Below are 13,164 nucleotides of genomic sequence, written 5' to 3'. Positions count from 1 at the left end.
CCGCGTCGAACCAAGCGGCGACCTCATGCGCATGCGCGGCGAGCACCTGGGCGAAGGAAAAGGATATGCGCATTACCGTACTGGCGTATGGCGAAGCTTGCGGAAGCGCTCTTGCACTCTTCGGCTGGGATTAATATAGACGCACTCCTACTTGGGGGGGGGGGTCCTAAAATGTTACGTGTTTCTAGTCGAGCTGTTTTTGTCGACGCACGCCCATCGTACCTTGAACTTTCGAGAGTTTGACTTTCTCCCTTTTCTCTCGATTCAAATTAATTATTTATTATTATTATAATTATTTGCAACAATGTCTAATTACGCCCATTTATCCCGTATCGTTCACACGTCAGCTTCGCAACGGGTTACACACGGACGCAGGTTGTTAAAGACAGCGGCGGCTGTGTGTTGTAGCTCGAGGTTAGTGTCAGAATCAAACAATAACACCCGAGGACGCTGTTGTCAGGGGAGACGGCGTCAACAACAGTATTCATCTTCAACCCAGAGAACCGTCCGAATAGGATGCGCCTCTGGGTTCTGGGGGGACACCGCCACATCAGGTACATCTATACTGTACATGGAGCTATTAGCTAAAGCTAGCTACCTAGCTAAGCCACTGTGCGTGCTAACTAGGGTAAAGGTTACTAGTAGTGCTGCATACTGTATGACATAATAATTATAATAATAATAACTTATTTATATAGCACATTTCATACCTCAAAAGTGCTTCACAGCAAATAACATATTACTAGGCATACATTTAGCATACAGTTGACAGAATAAAAGCAATGCATAAAGTGCAGATTGATTGATAGATTGAAAACTTTATTGAACAGATTGCAGAATGGGTACAGTACAGCTCAATACACACAACTGCTAAGAGGATGCAGACCAGAGAAATACTTTAGTCTTGTTTACATCAGGGTCCTCCAGACATATTAAGAATAATAGGCATAAAATGTACAGTCGAAAGCATGTGAGCAACAGCACTGTACTTGTAAAAGCCTGTCTACTGGGGCAAAGGTTACTAGTAGTGCATAGTAGCCTACTGTATGACATGACCTCGGTCCTCGATCAGCCCAAATCAACCGTGTGTGTTCAGATTTATTGGAAATCAAAGAGTAAAATAACGTTGTAGCTATCGCAGCTAGTCTATTTGACAATCCCGACGAAAAAGTTGACTTGACTATATCATGGGCCGTTTCAATGCTATTATCTATTGAAAACCCCACATTCTATTTGAGAAAGCAGTAAGCTTAATATCTATAAAAATCATCACTACACCGTAAATTGTAAAATGTGACCATGATACTTAAATACTTTTAGCAATTTTTTCCATTGTTGTTTATTGTTTTTAAAAATATTGTTTTACTTCATTGTAAACCATGAAGCTTTATGTAAAACATTTTGTAACTGTCACTCTTGCAATGATGAAGCAACTCGTCTTTGATGTTTAATGATTGGCTTTATTTCCGTTCGAAGAGAACATCTTTATTCCGAACCGTAAAACTGTGAAAACATACATGAAATACAATCAATCACGGATCAAACCATAACAACATACATACAATTTATCGGTCGTTACAAGGGTGGTTGTTAACCCACTGAATTTAACTACAAGCGCAGTACGGCCCCAAACGTACCTTATTGACTGCATGCAATATGAGAGGACTGTTATGGAGCTTGGTGTCGATGTGGCTTGTCTGAAGATGGTGAAGAAGTGAAGGGACGAACCTTATAGGGTCTCAATATTTATACACTAGTGGCGATCTATTATGACATCACAAGGCAGCAGGACCGTACACACAGGGCGATCTATTATGACATCACAATGCACCAGGGCATTCTAGCCTGTTATAACCGGTTCTATTATGACATCACCGCTGCAGTTACACATTTTCATGTCACTACTGAAACTATGTACGTTTTAGTCCATGGGCGGAGACTGATTTTAGTCACTCGGTCACACCCCTACATTATTGTAATATATATTGTTAAGTATACTAAGTTATCAACTAAGATGTTACGATGAATGGTTCAATGTAGCCTATATTAAAACGAATGAATCTTTAACTTTAGAATCTAGAATTTAGAAAGATTGGATGAAAAATACAATGAATCTCATAAATTACACAATTCTAATTGATTTACCTGTGAAAACATTTTTATAAAATTCCCAAAACATATACTGTAGATGTAACCAAAATCTTAAAAGATCAATATAGCCCATCTTAATAGAAAAATATTCCCAAACTGATGTTTTCCACTTTAAGACCTGTGTGGACCAGCTGGCTCCTGTGTTCACCGACATATTGAACGCATCACTGCAGCAGGCCGTCGTGCCAGTGTGCTTCAAAGAGACGACCATTGTGCCACGACCCAAGAAGACCAGGGTGACTCGATGACTATCGCCCGGTGGCCCTAACACCCATTTCCATGATGAAGTGCATGGAGAAGCTGGTCATGACTCACATAAACAGCATCATCCCAGACTCCCCTAGAGACCCACTGCAGTTTGCCTAGTATAGACCAAACAGGTCTGTAGACGACGCCATCTCCCTGGCACTACACACTGCCCTGAGCAAGGGAGACACCTACGTCAGAGACTGCGGTTTTATTTACTACAACAGCGTTTAACACCATCATGCCTGACAAACTGGTCGTGAAGTTGAAGGACCTAGGCCTGGACACCGACCCCCACCTGCAACTGGATTATGGACCTTTGTAATGGGCAGGCCACAGGTGGTGAGGATTGGTGACAACATCTCATCCAGCAACAATGCTGAGACGGAGTACAGAGATGAGCTAGTCCAGCCGACAACAGCCTTGCACTGAATGCCAGTAAGACTATAAGGAGCTCATCATGGACTTCCGGAGACATCAGGGCAACCATCAGCCATCAGTCTGGATGGGACACCAGTGGAGGTCGTCAACTGCTTCCGGTTCCAGATCTCTGATGACCTAAGGTGGACCTACAACACGGCGGTCATGCTCAAGAAGGCCCACCAGCGCCTCTACCCCCTGCGGTGCCTCAGGAAGTGTGTCATGAGCACGCAATGGCTTGTGAACTTCTACCGAGGCACCATAGAGAGAGCGTACTGACGAGCTGTATCACCGTGTGGTTACTGACGAGCTGTATCACTGTGTGGTTACTGACGAGCTGTATCACCGTGTGGTATGGCAACACCACCACTCAGGATAAGAAAGCCATCCAGAGGGTCGTGAGGACGGCAGAAAAGATCATCGGGTGTTCACTGCCGTCCGATACAAGAACAGTTTCTACCCACACTGGCAGTACGCCTGATGATGAACAGTTAATCCGCTCATTACTGGACTCGAATGCTGCTACAATGCTCAGCCACTTTACTGCACCCTCGTGCATCAATATAATGACGGCAATTATCTTTAACTTGTCTAATGTGTACTTATTTTTATTTACTTTTACTTATTTGTACTTATGTTATTGCACATACCTCAGACAGTTTATTGTATATATAAATGTAACCTGCTCTTTTACTCTGTTAATTATTGCTTTTTATTCCTTTATGCTGTGGAGCAAACAGAGAGTAAGAAGAATCCCATTGTACTTGTTGCATAATGGCAAATAAAATGACCTGAATCTGAATCCGACTTTTAACCAATTTGGTAGAATGGACCATATATATAATTGCAATATATATAACTATATATATACTATATATTCTATTGTGTGTGTGTGTGTGTGTCTGTGTCCGTGTCTGTGTGTGTAGTGCCCCAGCTAGTCTACGGTGGGAAACTGGACTTCCTGGTGTTTGACTACCTCAGTGAGATCACCATGTCTCTTCTCACCGCTGCCAAGTCCAAGATGCCTGTGAGTAACTAAATACAAGTGTTAGTGTGTGGGAACCTGGGAAGGTATTGCAACTAACTAGCTAGCTTAAAGCTACACTCCAACATTATAGAAAATGCGCCATCTTCTCCAGAGTCAGACAAGAAGATAGATCCTAATTTCCTCTCTTATCCCTTTTACACACCGGCCAGGCTCCGTGCTGGAGCCGGTTCCCGAACGTAATCTCGCACCGGCCGGCGCGTTCAGACCGGGATTAATTGGTTCAGAACGTGACAAATCGGTGCTCAGCTGGCACCGAAAAACAGTTGGTTTTTCCTCGCGAACCGTGACATCATCAGTGGGCGTGTCATAGTGGGCTGTGAAGACGAGTAGTAGCGAGTCAGCGCGCAAGCCAACACACAAAAGAATACACGCACACACACGCTGTATACGTTTGAAATGAATCGTTCCAGCAAAGTAGGCTTCTATTATTCGAATGACTTGTTTTAATGGGTATCATATAGTAGTAAGTCCTACTGTAGAACATGACATATTAGCATGACATCTGATTTATTAATGCCAATAATGGACAACCGCAATTGGCACTTGAAAAGTGTAAATCATGTATTAGTCAGTAGAATTTCATGACGTCCCGTTTAGCTCAGCTGGTTAGTGTGCTGCCTGTGGAGCGAAAGGTCCCGAGTTCAAATCTTGGTAAATCTTTTTTTTTTGTAACGTTAATTAATTTATACACTCTGGTTGATAAGATACGATATTCCTTTATTGATCCCCTTGGGGAAATTCAGGCATCATAGCAGCATGGGGGGTGGGGGGGCGGGGTACAGGTAGTAAAAACTACACAAGCAGTGTAAACAAATAAATCAATATAATTTACTATCTAACTAACTGAAATATACAGTATCACAGTATTCACATAAGGTGCAGTATGCATAAGGTAGTGTTATTGTCCTTTTTGGGACACCAGTGTATAAATTAATTAACGTTACAGAAAAGAAAAAAAAGTTACCAAGATTCATACTCGGGAGAGGGAAACTAACCTGCTGAGCTAAACGGGCTGCCATGAATTGCGACTGACTAATCCATCAGTTACACTTTTCAAGTGCCAATTGCGGTTGTCGTTTATTATTGGCATTAGTAAATCAGATGTCATGCTAATATGTCATGTTCTACAGTAGGACTTACTACTGTGATACCCATTAAAACAGTAATTAGAATAATAGAAGCCTACTTTGCTGGAACGATTCATTTCAAACGTATACATACTTTTGTGTGTGCTCGCACGTTGAGGCTCGCTCTCCGCGCATTATTTCTACCTCGGCCTGGGTAACGCCCCCGTTGATGACGTAGACGGTGGAATGTTGGTTCTGCTTAACCCTTGTGCCTTGTTAAGTAACTGACAGAGTTGTCACCTTAGTGCATGAAAAGATTGCATCACGTTCAAGGTCATAAAAAACTTAATTTGTAATATTTCGTTCCAATTCTTTTTTTTATGAATATCACTATGAACCTAACTCAACATATCTATCAAAGATTCCAAATATTTCCGTTTGTAGGGTTAGGGTTAGGGTTAGGGTTGGGGTTGGGGTTAGGGTTAGGTTAGGGGACTGTTGAGCAAGTGTTGGGGTGGGCACGGGCACAGGGATGAGATTTTACCTTCTCCTAATCTTTCTGTCTGGGTAACCCTAACCCTAACCCTAATGGCAAGAACACAGCCATCGTGGTACACAGAAACACAAAAAAATATAGGCAAAAAACACAAAATAGTCGCTAAGGGGGCATAAGGGTTAAATGGGTGTAAACGCGGGGTGGTTCGCCAGAGAGCACCAAGGTTCAGAGGGTTCAGAACGGAGCTGGAGCTTGAACCGGAGCCCGGGCGGTTTAAAAGTGCTATCTGTGTGTTCAGTAGAAAGCTATCCGGCTGCAAGCTAGCTTAGCTTAGCACAAATGAATGGAAGCAGATACGGACCAGCTAGCCTAGCTGTTGGCCAAAAACTGTTTTAAGCTAGGCTAGTGGTAATTGATTACTCTACTCTTAACAGAATATGGGCTATGCTCCTGACTTAATTGATTACTCTACTCTTAACAGAATATGGGCTATGCTCCTGACTTAATTGATTACTCTACTCTTAACAGAATATGGGCTATGCTCCTGACTTAATTGATTACTCTACTCTTAACAGAATATGGGCTATGCTCCTGACTTAATTGATTACTCTACTCTTAACAGAATATGGGCTATGCTCCTGACTTAATTGATTACTATACTCTTAACAGAATATGGGCTATGCTCCTGACTTAATTGATTACTCTACTCTTAACAGAATATGGGCTATGCTCCTGACTTCGTCCAAGCTGCTCTGGCTCCCTTTATCAATGACATCCATAAGAAAGGTAAGTGGGCTGGTTTGATCAATAGAGGCAGAAGGTACAGTGGTATATGCAGGGCCGGATTAACGACCGGGCCGACCGGGCCGCGGCCCGTGGGCCTCGAGTGATGAGGGGCCTTAATTTTTAATTCTTTTGGAGGCCGCTCGTCACTCGAGGCCTTTTGGAGGCCCCTCGTCACTAGAGGCCCCAAATTATTATTATTCTTTTTTTTACTTTTCTTTTCTTTTCTTTTGGAGGCCCCTCGTCACTAGAGGCCCGAAATATTTGTTTATTTTTTTTTAACTTTTATTTTAAACATTTTTGGAGGCCCCTCGTCACTAGAGGCCCCACATTTTTTATTTTTATTTTTTCTTATTTTGGAGATCGATGTCATACTGTGACACTGAATGATTGGCACTGACTGACGCTCTCTGATTGGCCACTGACATGTTTGCCCAATCGCGTGACGAGCTGTGTCTTTGCCCATTTCCTCGTCAAACAGCCTGCAAACTACCTGGCGTTCTATCGCCATGCTCTAAGACAAACTCTAACCTTAACCAACTTCGAAAGAGTGCCTAAGCTTAACCGTCAAAAGAACTTGCCGTCACGCTCTAAGACAAACTCTAACCTTAACCAACTTCGAAAGAGTGCCTAAGCTTAACCAGTGTAGAAACAGGCATCGGCCAATCAGAGAGCGTCTTGCCAGAAATGCGGCTAGGTTTAGAAATAACGCGACTAGGGGCCTCCACACTACACACTAGTACTAGTACTAAATACCTATATGTCCCTATGCCATAAATGTCATGTATGTTGTGTATGTCATAAATGTCTATATGAATTGAAAATGGGGGACCCTGATGTAAACAAGACAAACGTCTTTCTCAGGTCTGCATCCCCTGCCTTAACAATTGTGTGTATTGAGCCGTACAGTATTGTACCCATTCTGCAATCTGTTAAATAAAGTTTTCATTCATTCATTCAGTAAAAAAAATAAAAGAGATACGAAAATTAGAAATATAGGCCTCTCTCTTATACATGCCTCCTCCTAATACAAGCCTGGTATCCACTACAGTTGAAACAAATACAAGCCGGGGTTACTATTAGAGGAATTACGGTATTCTATATATTTTTTAAAGTGACATATAAAAACGCCACTGTGCGTGCATGCACGTGTGTGTGGGGGGGCCTCCACAAGAATCTGGCCCAGGGGCCTCTGAAGTCTTAATCTGGCCTTGGGTATATGGTATTTTAAGATGGCTATAGGCCTTTTTGCAATACCATCATGAACAAGAGAGTCATCCTTATTATGTCCGGTATTTACTGTGCTACGGGGCAGGCTAAAGCTTTAGCACACTGTACCCGTTTTGCAATGGAGACACGTTTTATTCTCTAGTTGACTCAACTGATACAATGTCCACAAAATATATATTTTTTATTTTGACATAGTTTATTCTCTCTCTGTGGGCAAGGACTGACTTGGCTAATGGCTGCAGAACTAACGGCTGAAGAACTGTTAGAACTAGTTTGACTCTTAACTACTGAGCCCTGCACTGAAGCCATCACTCATTAATTTACTAGCACTTTAGATCTTATTTGTATATGCATATTTAATAATAATCCACTTAATCTGTTTACTCATACCAGACTCTGTATGGAGTATTGCACATTGTACAAGTACATAGTAGATTTAGGTTAGCTATATATAATTGTACGGGTACATGGGGTTGACTTTGGATAGAATCTGTATATGATACCAGGGGAGGGGGGTGCTTTACATACGTGCATTATTATTATAGATAGAGTATACATATGTCTCACCTGTCATTGGGTTATTATTATAGATGGAGTATACATATGTCTCACCTGTCATTGGGTTATTATTATACAGTAGATAAGATAGAGTATACATTATTTGTATTATTTTATTCTTATATATTCTTTATTCTCATATTTTTTATTGTAATTTATATTACCCTGCCTGTACCTCCCCTCCCCCTTGTATTTGCTCTATTTTGTAAAAGGTTTGTAATGTTTCTAAACATTTGAGTAAAAACAGATCTATAGACTGTTTCAAACTTAAAACGTAGACATTCTAAATTGGTGCAAGTTTATTTCTGCCGCTATGCCAGCTGACAGGAAATAAAATTGGACCAAAACTGTTCCCTAGCAAAGCAATTCGATTGAAAAGGTCTTGCTTTATGATGAGTTAATGAAGTCCCTTAGTTTCCTTAGAAAGCTTAGTTTCCATCATCCGATCAGACTCTTCAAGAATGTATGTGAATATACCTCAGATTGCTATGGTCCAAAAAACATTGGACCTTTATCTCTCTCTCTCTCTCTCTCTCTCTCTCTCTCTCTCTCTCTCTCTCTCTCTCTCTCTCTCTCTCTGTCTCTGTCTCTGTCTCTGTCTCTGTCTCTGTCTCTGTCTCTGTCTCTGTCTCTGTCTCTATCTCTGTCTCTTAAAGGTATCCGTGTTGTTAGCAACGCGGGCGGAGTGAACCCTCTGGCGTGTGCTGCGGCCATACAGGAAGTTGTCAAGAAGGCAGGACTTGACCTCAAGGTTGCCGTGGTGACAGGAGATGACCTCATGCCCCAGGTAAGGAGCAACTTATCTTTGTCATCATGAATTCGTCGTCATCACTGTTGTCATTAAAGGAAGGTAACACCACAAAACAACATACTTCTCCTATAGTACAATTCCAGGTGAACATGTGTCAGTAATACAGGTTGGAAAAGGTGATCAGGATTCACTATGTCAAAATTATCATTACCCCTAGGGTGATATTTGTTCCATTAACACATTGGGTGCCACGCCCCTTCCGGGAAGTGCATAGGCCTTGCCGCCCATTAACCCCATGTAAGCGTTCACCTTTTTTTTTTTTTAGCGATCTGAAAATGTATTGCATCACCCGAGCCTACCCGAGTATAGCCGAGCGGCGCCGGCGATCACTGTGGAAAAAAGCGCCCCCTGTCGTCTCCCAGATGACATAAGTGATTTTGGAATGGACTCAATGAAAATGAATGGGGAAAAAATCCGGTACTCCACATTTTCCAGTTCACTGATCCAGCCGGGGTTACCACAGTTCATTCTGGAACCTCAGATCCCCGCGGATCATGGAGATCTACAGTATCGCGTTGGATCCATACACGTATCGATTTTTTCGAATGGTGATCAGGAATTGGAATATACCAGTTGGATACCATCTGATGTCAGGTAAGGACTCTATGTTATCAGTGTTAGGATAATCAGAGTAAGTTTGATGAAGTTATAAGCTGTTTTGTGAAATGTCTTCTTTCGGTTTCACTGTAAAAGTCCGTGAGGAAATCAACGGAGCGATTATCCATGCACGGCCGTAATGTGCTTGCGTGCACGTATAATATTGATCATCTAGCGTTTATTTGAAAACGATTCATAAAAAGGCAGACGAATATCAACGTTGTGGAATATTCCACTAAAAGACAATTTTCATAGAATGCTCCAGAATGAGCTGTTTTTTATATCAAAACGGGGGCTTTTCTAACTGCTCTGAAACGGAAACGACACGATAAAAAAACAATCTGCCTTGACAGCACTGACTGGAAAATAGTCTTTGATAATGCGATGGGCAGATTAGACACATAGCCATAATTTAAAACATAGATTAGGCGATATTAACGTTAACATTGGCGCCGATGGTGGCATTCAGCCGGTAAAACGGAAAACCAGGCGTGGCGCTCAAAGTGTTAAGGGAAGGCGCAAAACCAAAAGCGACATTCTATCGAATTAGAATGAAAGTGTTAGATCCTATGGCAATTAGCATAGGAAGAGTAGGATTACAAAGGTCAGTTTGGGCAATCCGGTGGCCTAAGGGAGGGAGTCATACATGTAGGATGTGTCTATGGGACACAATCCTGTATGACTCTCGGTGGGAGGGGAGGGAAGGGGATTTTTATTTGTATATATGTATGTTTTTAAGCTCGGCTCTCAACGGGACCTCACTAGTTGGATGTATATCTATTGTTGCCTCGCACTCCAGAAGCATTACCAAAAACTACACTACAACATGTATAGATTATGGCTAGTTTGAATATAATGATATGGAACACTGGTGGGATAAATAAACAACACAAACGCAAAAGCGTGCTCACACTGATGAAAAAAGAACATGTGGATGCGGCTCTACTAAGCGAAACGCACATTTTAGAGAAAGACATAGATACGTTAGCGGACAACACATATCATAATATTAGTCACTCTTCTTTTGGTACGAGAACTCGAGGTGTAGCCATAGTCGTTAGACGTAAGTTGAATATTGAATTAAAGGGAGTATGGTCTGATGCAGATGGTCGTATAACTATAGCTATGATTGTACACAATAACAGGAAAATAGCGTTGACAGCGGTATATGCCCCAAATTTGTACGAAGAGGGTTTCTTCTCTACACTAACCAATGCAATGTTAGACCTTCCCGATTACTCATTTATAATAGGTGCGGATTTTAATGCCATTTGGAATCCAAGGATGGACAAATCTTACCTCGCCTTTTCCAGCGAACAAAAGAATTCATCTAATGCATTAAAGGATTGGTCGAAGATTACAGGTGTAAATGACTTATGGCGATCACTTAATCCCACAACCCGAAAGTACTCTTGCCGATCTGCGAGACATAACACATTATCAAGAATAGATTATGTCTTTGCATCCCGAGACTATTTGGTAACTATGAAGTGGAAATGATACCCAATCAGATCACTGTTATTTACTCCTAAAAGGAACATTTGGTATACTATCTTCCCGAGCCCCAAGATGGCGATTTAACTCGATGCTGCTTAATAACAAGGAATTCATTACACAACTCAAAGAAGCTCTTATAGTATTCCTACGGGAGAATGCAAACTTGGTGCAAGACCCCAGAATAATATGGATGTCGGTAAAGGGAATGATCAAGGATTTCACTGATAGCTTTTCCTCCAAAATGCGCAAGAATCAATGCAAAAAACTATCTGAATTGGAAACGCTTTACTCAACGTTATTTAATTCTTTAAAATACAACAACTCAACTTGACTAGAAAATCAAGTTAATGTACTGAAAAAAGAGATCAATGCCATATACAGACAACAATCGGAAATACAAATACGTAGCACAAGACAACAGCAGTATTCCCAAGGTTCTAAACCTAGTCACCTATTAGCCATGTTATTAAGAATTAATGCAAAATTTGCAGATATAACTACCATTAGAGCACAACAAGTACTTGAAACAGACCCTGAAAAAATAAATGATACATTCAAAGAATTCTACTCCAACTTATATAAATCAGAAACGACCTTCGATCAAAACAAAATGGACACATATCTTAATCAAATTATTCTCCCTAAACTTTCAGAGGATGACGCTAAACAGTTAGAAACACCGATCACACTAGATGAAATTAGGGAGGCCATATCTGAAATGCAAAGTGGTAGGGCTCCTGGAAGGGACGGTATCCCACCAGAAATGTACCTCTCTTGTTGGGACATAATTGGACCCTTATTACTAAATATGATTTTATACTCAGTTAAGGAGGGGAACTTCCATAAGAATGACAATATTGCACTCATAACAGTCCTCCTTAAAAAAGACAAAGACCCCACCGAGTGAGGTAGCTATAGACCTTTAAGCCTCCTCGGAACCGATATCAAACTGTACTCTAAGGTATTAGCCATCAGACTACAAAAACATATGACATCTTTAATCCACCCGGACCAAACTGGCTTCATAAGAGATCGCTTGATCACCGATAACATAAGACGATTACTATACGTACTAGATGCCAATAAGGAAGACAACACACCTAAGGCGATACTGTCCCTGGATGCAATGAAAGCTTTTGACAGGTTGGAATGGTCGTATCTATGGGCAGTATTAGAAAGGATGGGGTTAGGTAAAGGATTCATCTATATGATTAAAGTATTATACAAAGACCCATCGGCCATGATTACAACAGGTACAATCATCTCCAAAATCTTTCCGGTATCACGCTCAGCCAGACAGGGTTGCCCTCTTAGTCCCGGACTATTCGATCTATCATTAGAGCCTTTAGCACAATATATAAGACAATCCCAATCCATAGAACCAATCATAATCAAGGGCACACAACACAAAATTAGTTTATATGCGGACGACGTAATACTGTTCATGCAAAACCCCAACACAGCATTGCCTCATCTTCTCAAGCTGATTGAGGACTTTGGAGATCTATCGGGATTTAGGATAAATTGGCCGAAGTCGGCCTTCCTCCCACTTAACGCCCCTGCAAAAAGAAATATAACCCTCCCAAAAGAGATACAGATGGTGAAACAATTTAGATGTTTGGGAGTTGAGATATTCCCCAACATAAGCCAAACGGTGAAGCACAATTACATAAAAATCCAAAACAAAATCAAATACGACCTTGTCAGGTGGTCGAAACTTAAAAACTCATTACAGGCACGTATATAATAATAATAATGGATTGGATTTATATAGCGCTCTTCTCTGACTGACTGTTGCTCTGACTCAGAGCGCTTATTATATCAATAATCAAGATGGACGTCCTACCTAGAATCAACTTTTTCAGCTCAATGCTACCGTTACCCTCTCCAAAGGGTTACTGGAAAGAATTACACTCCTCCACATACAAATTTATTTGGAATAACAAACCACCACGTATAAAAAGATCCACCGCACAGAGAAACAAAGCAGACGGAGGTATTGCATTTCCAGATTTCTACCACTACTTTAAGGCGTACACTTTAAGACCACTAACAACATGGTTTGATCCCCAAGCATTAGTATCCTGGAGAAATTTAGAAGAAAATATAGTAGCTCCACATAAGCTGAAGGGCATAGTATACACCAAATTACCAATTAAGCAATGCGAACGGAAATTTGGCCCCATAATCACTCATGCGATCCGGATATGGCGCGAAACACAAAAAAAATATCCTAACCCACATAAATGGCACAATCATA

The 13,164-nt window shown here is 41.3% G+C and overlaps 1 protein-coding gene across 1 annotated transcript in view; it reads left to right on the top strand.

Moving 5' to 3' along the window:
- Positions 1 to 200: 200 nt before the first annotated feature.
- The window catches only part of LOC311246089 (uncharacterized protein), a 103,608-nt gene continuing 90,644 nt past the window's right edge, over positions 201 to 13,164 (top strand). Inside the window, exons 1-4 of the mRNA XM_084336163.1 lie at positions 201 to 554; positions 3,744 to 3,844; positions 6,145 to 6,214; positions 8,656 to 8,786. Coding sequence (XP_084192289.1) covers positions 305 to 554; positions 3,744 to 3,844; positions 6,145 to 6,214; positions 8,656 to 8,786 — 552 coding nt within the window. The 5' untranslated portion in view covers positions 201 to 304. The remainder of the gene's footprint in view (positions 555 to 3,743; positions 3,845 to 6,144; positions 6,215 to 8,655; positions 8,787 to 13,164) is intronic.

This window comes from Notolepis coatsorum (assembly GCF_963971535.1).
Source record: "Notolepis coatsorum genome assembly, chromosome: 1".
Lineage (NCBI taxonomy): Eukaryota > Metazoa > Chordata > Actinopteri > Aulopiformes > Paralepididae > Notolepis > Notolepis coatsorum.
Note: the sequence above shows the minus strand (reverse complement) of the source record. Positions and strands in the feature narration are given on the sequence as shown.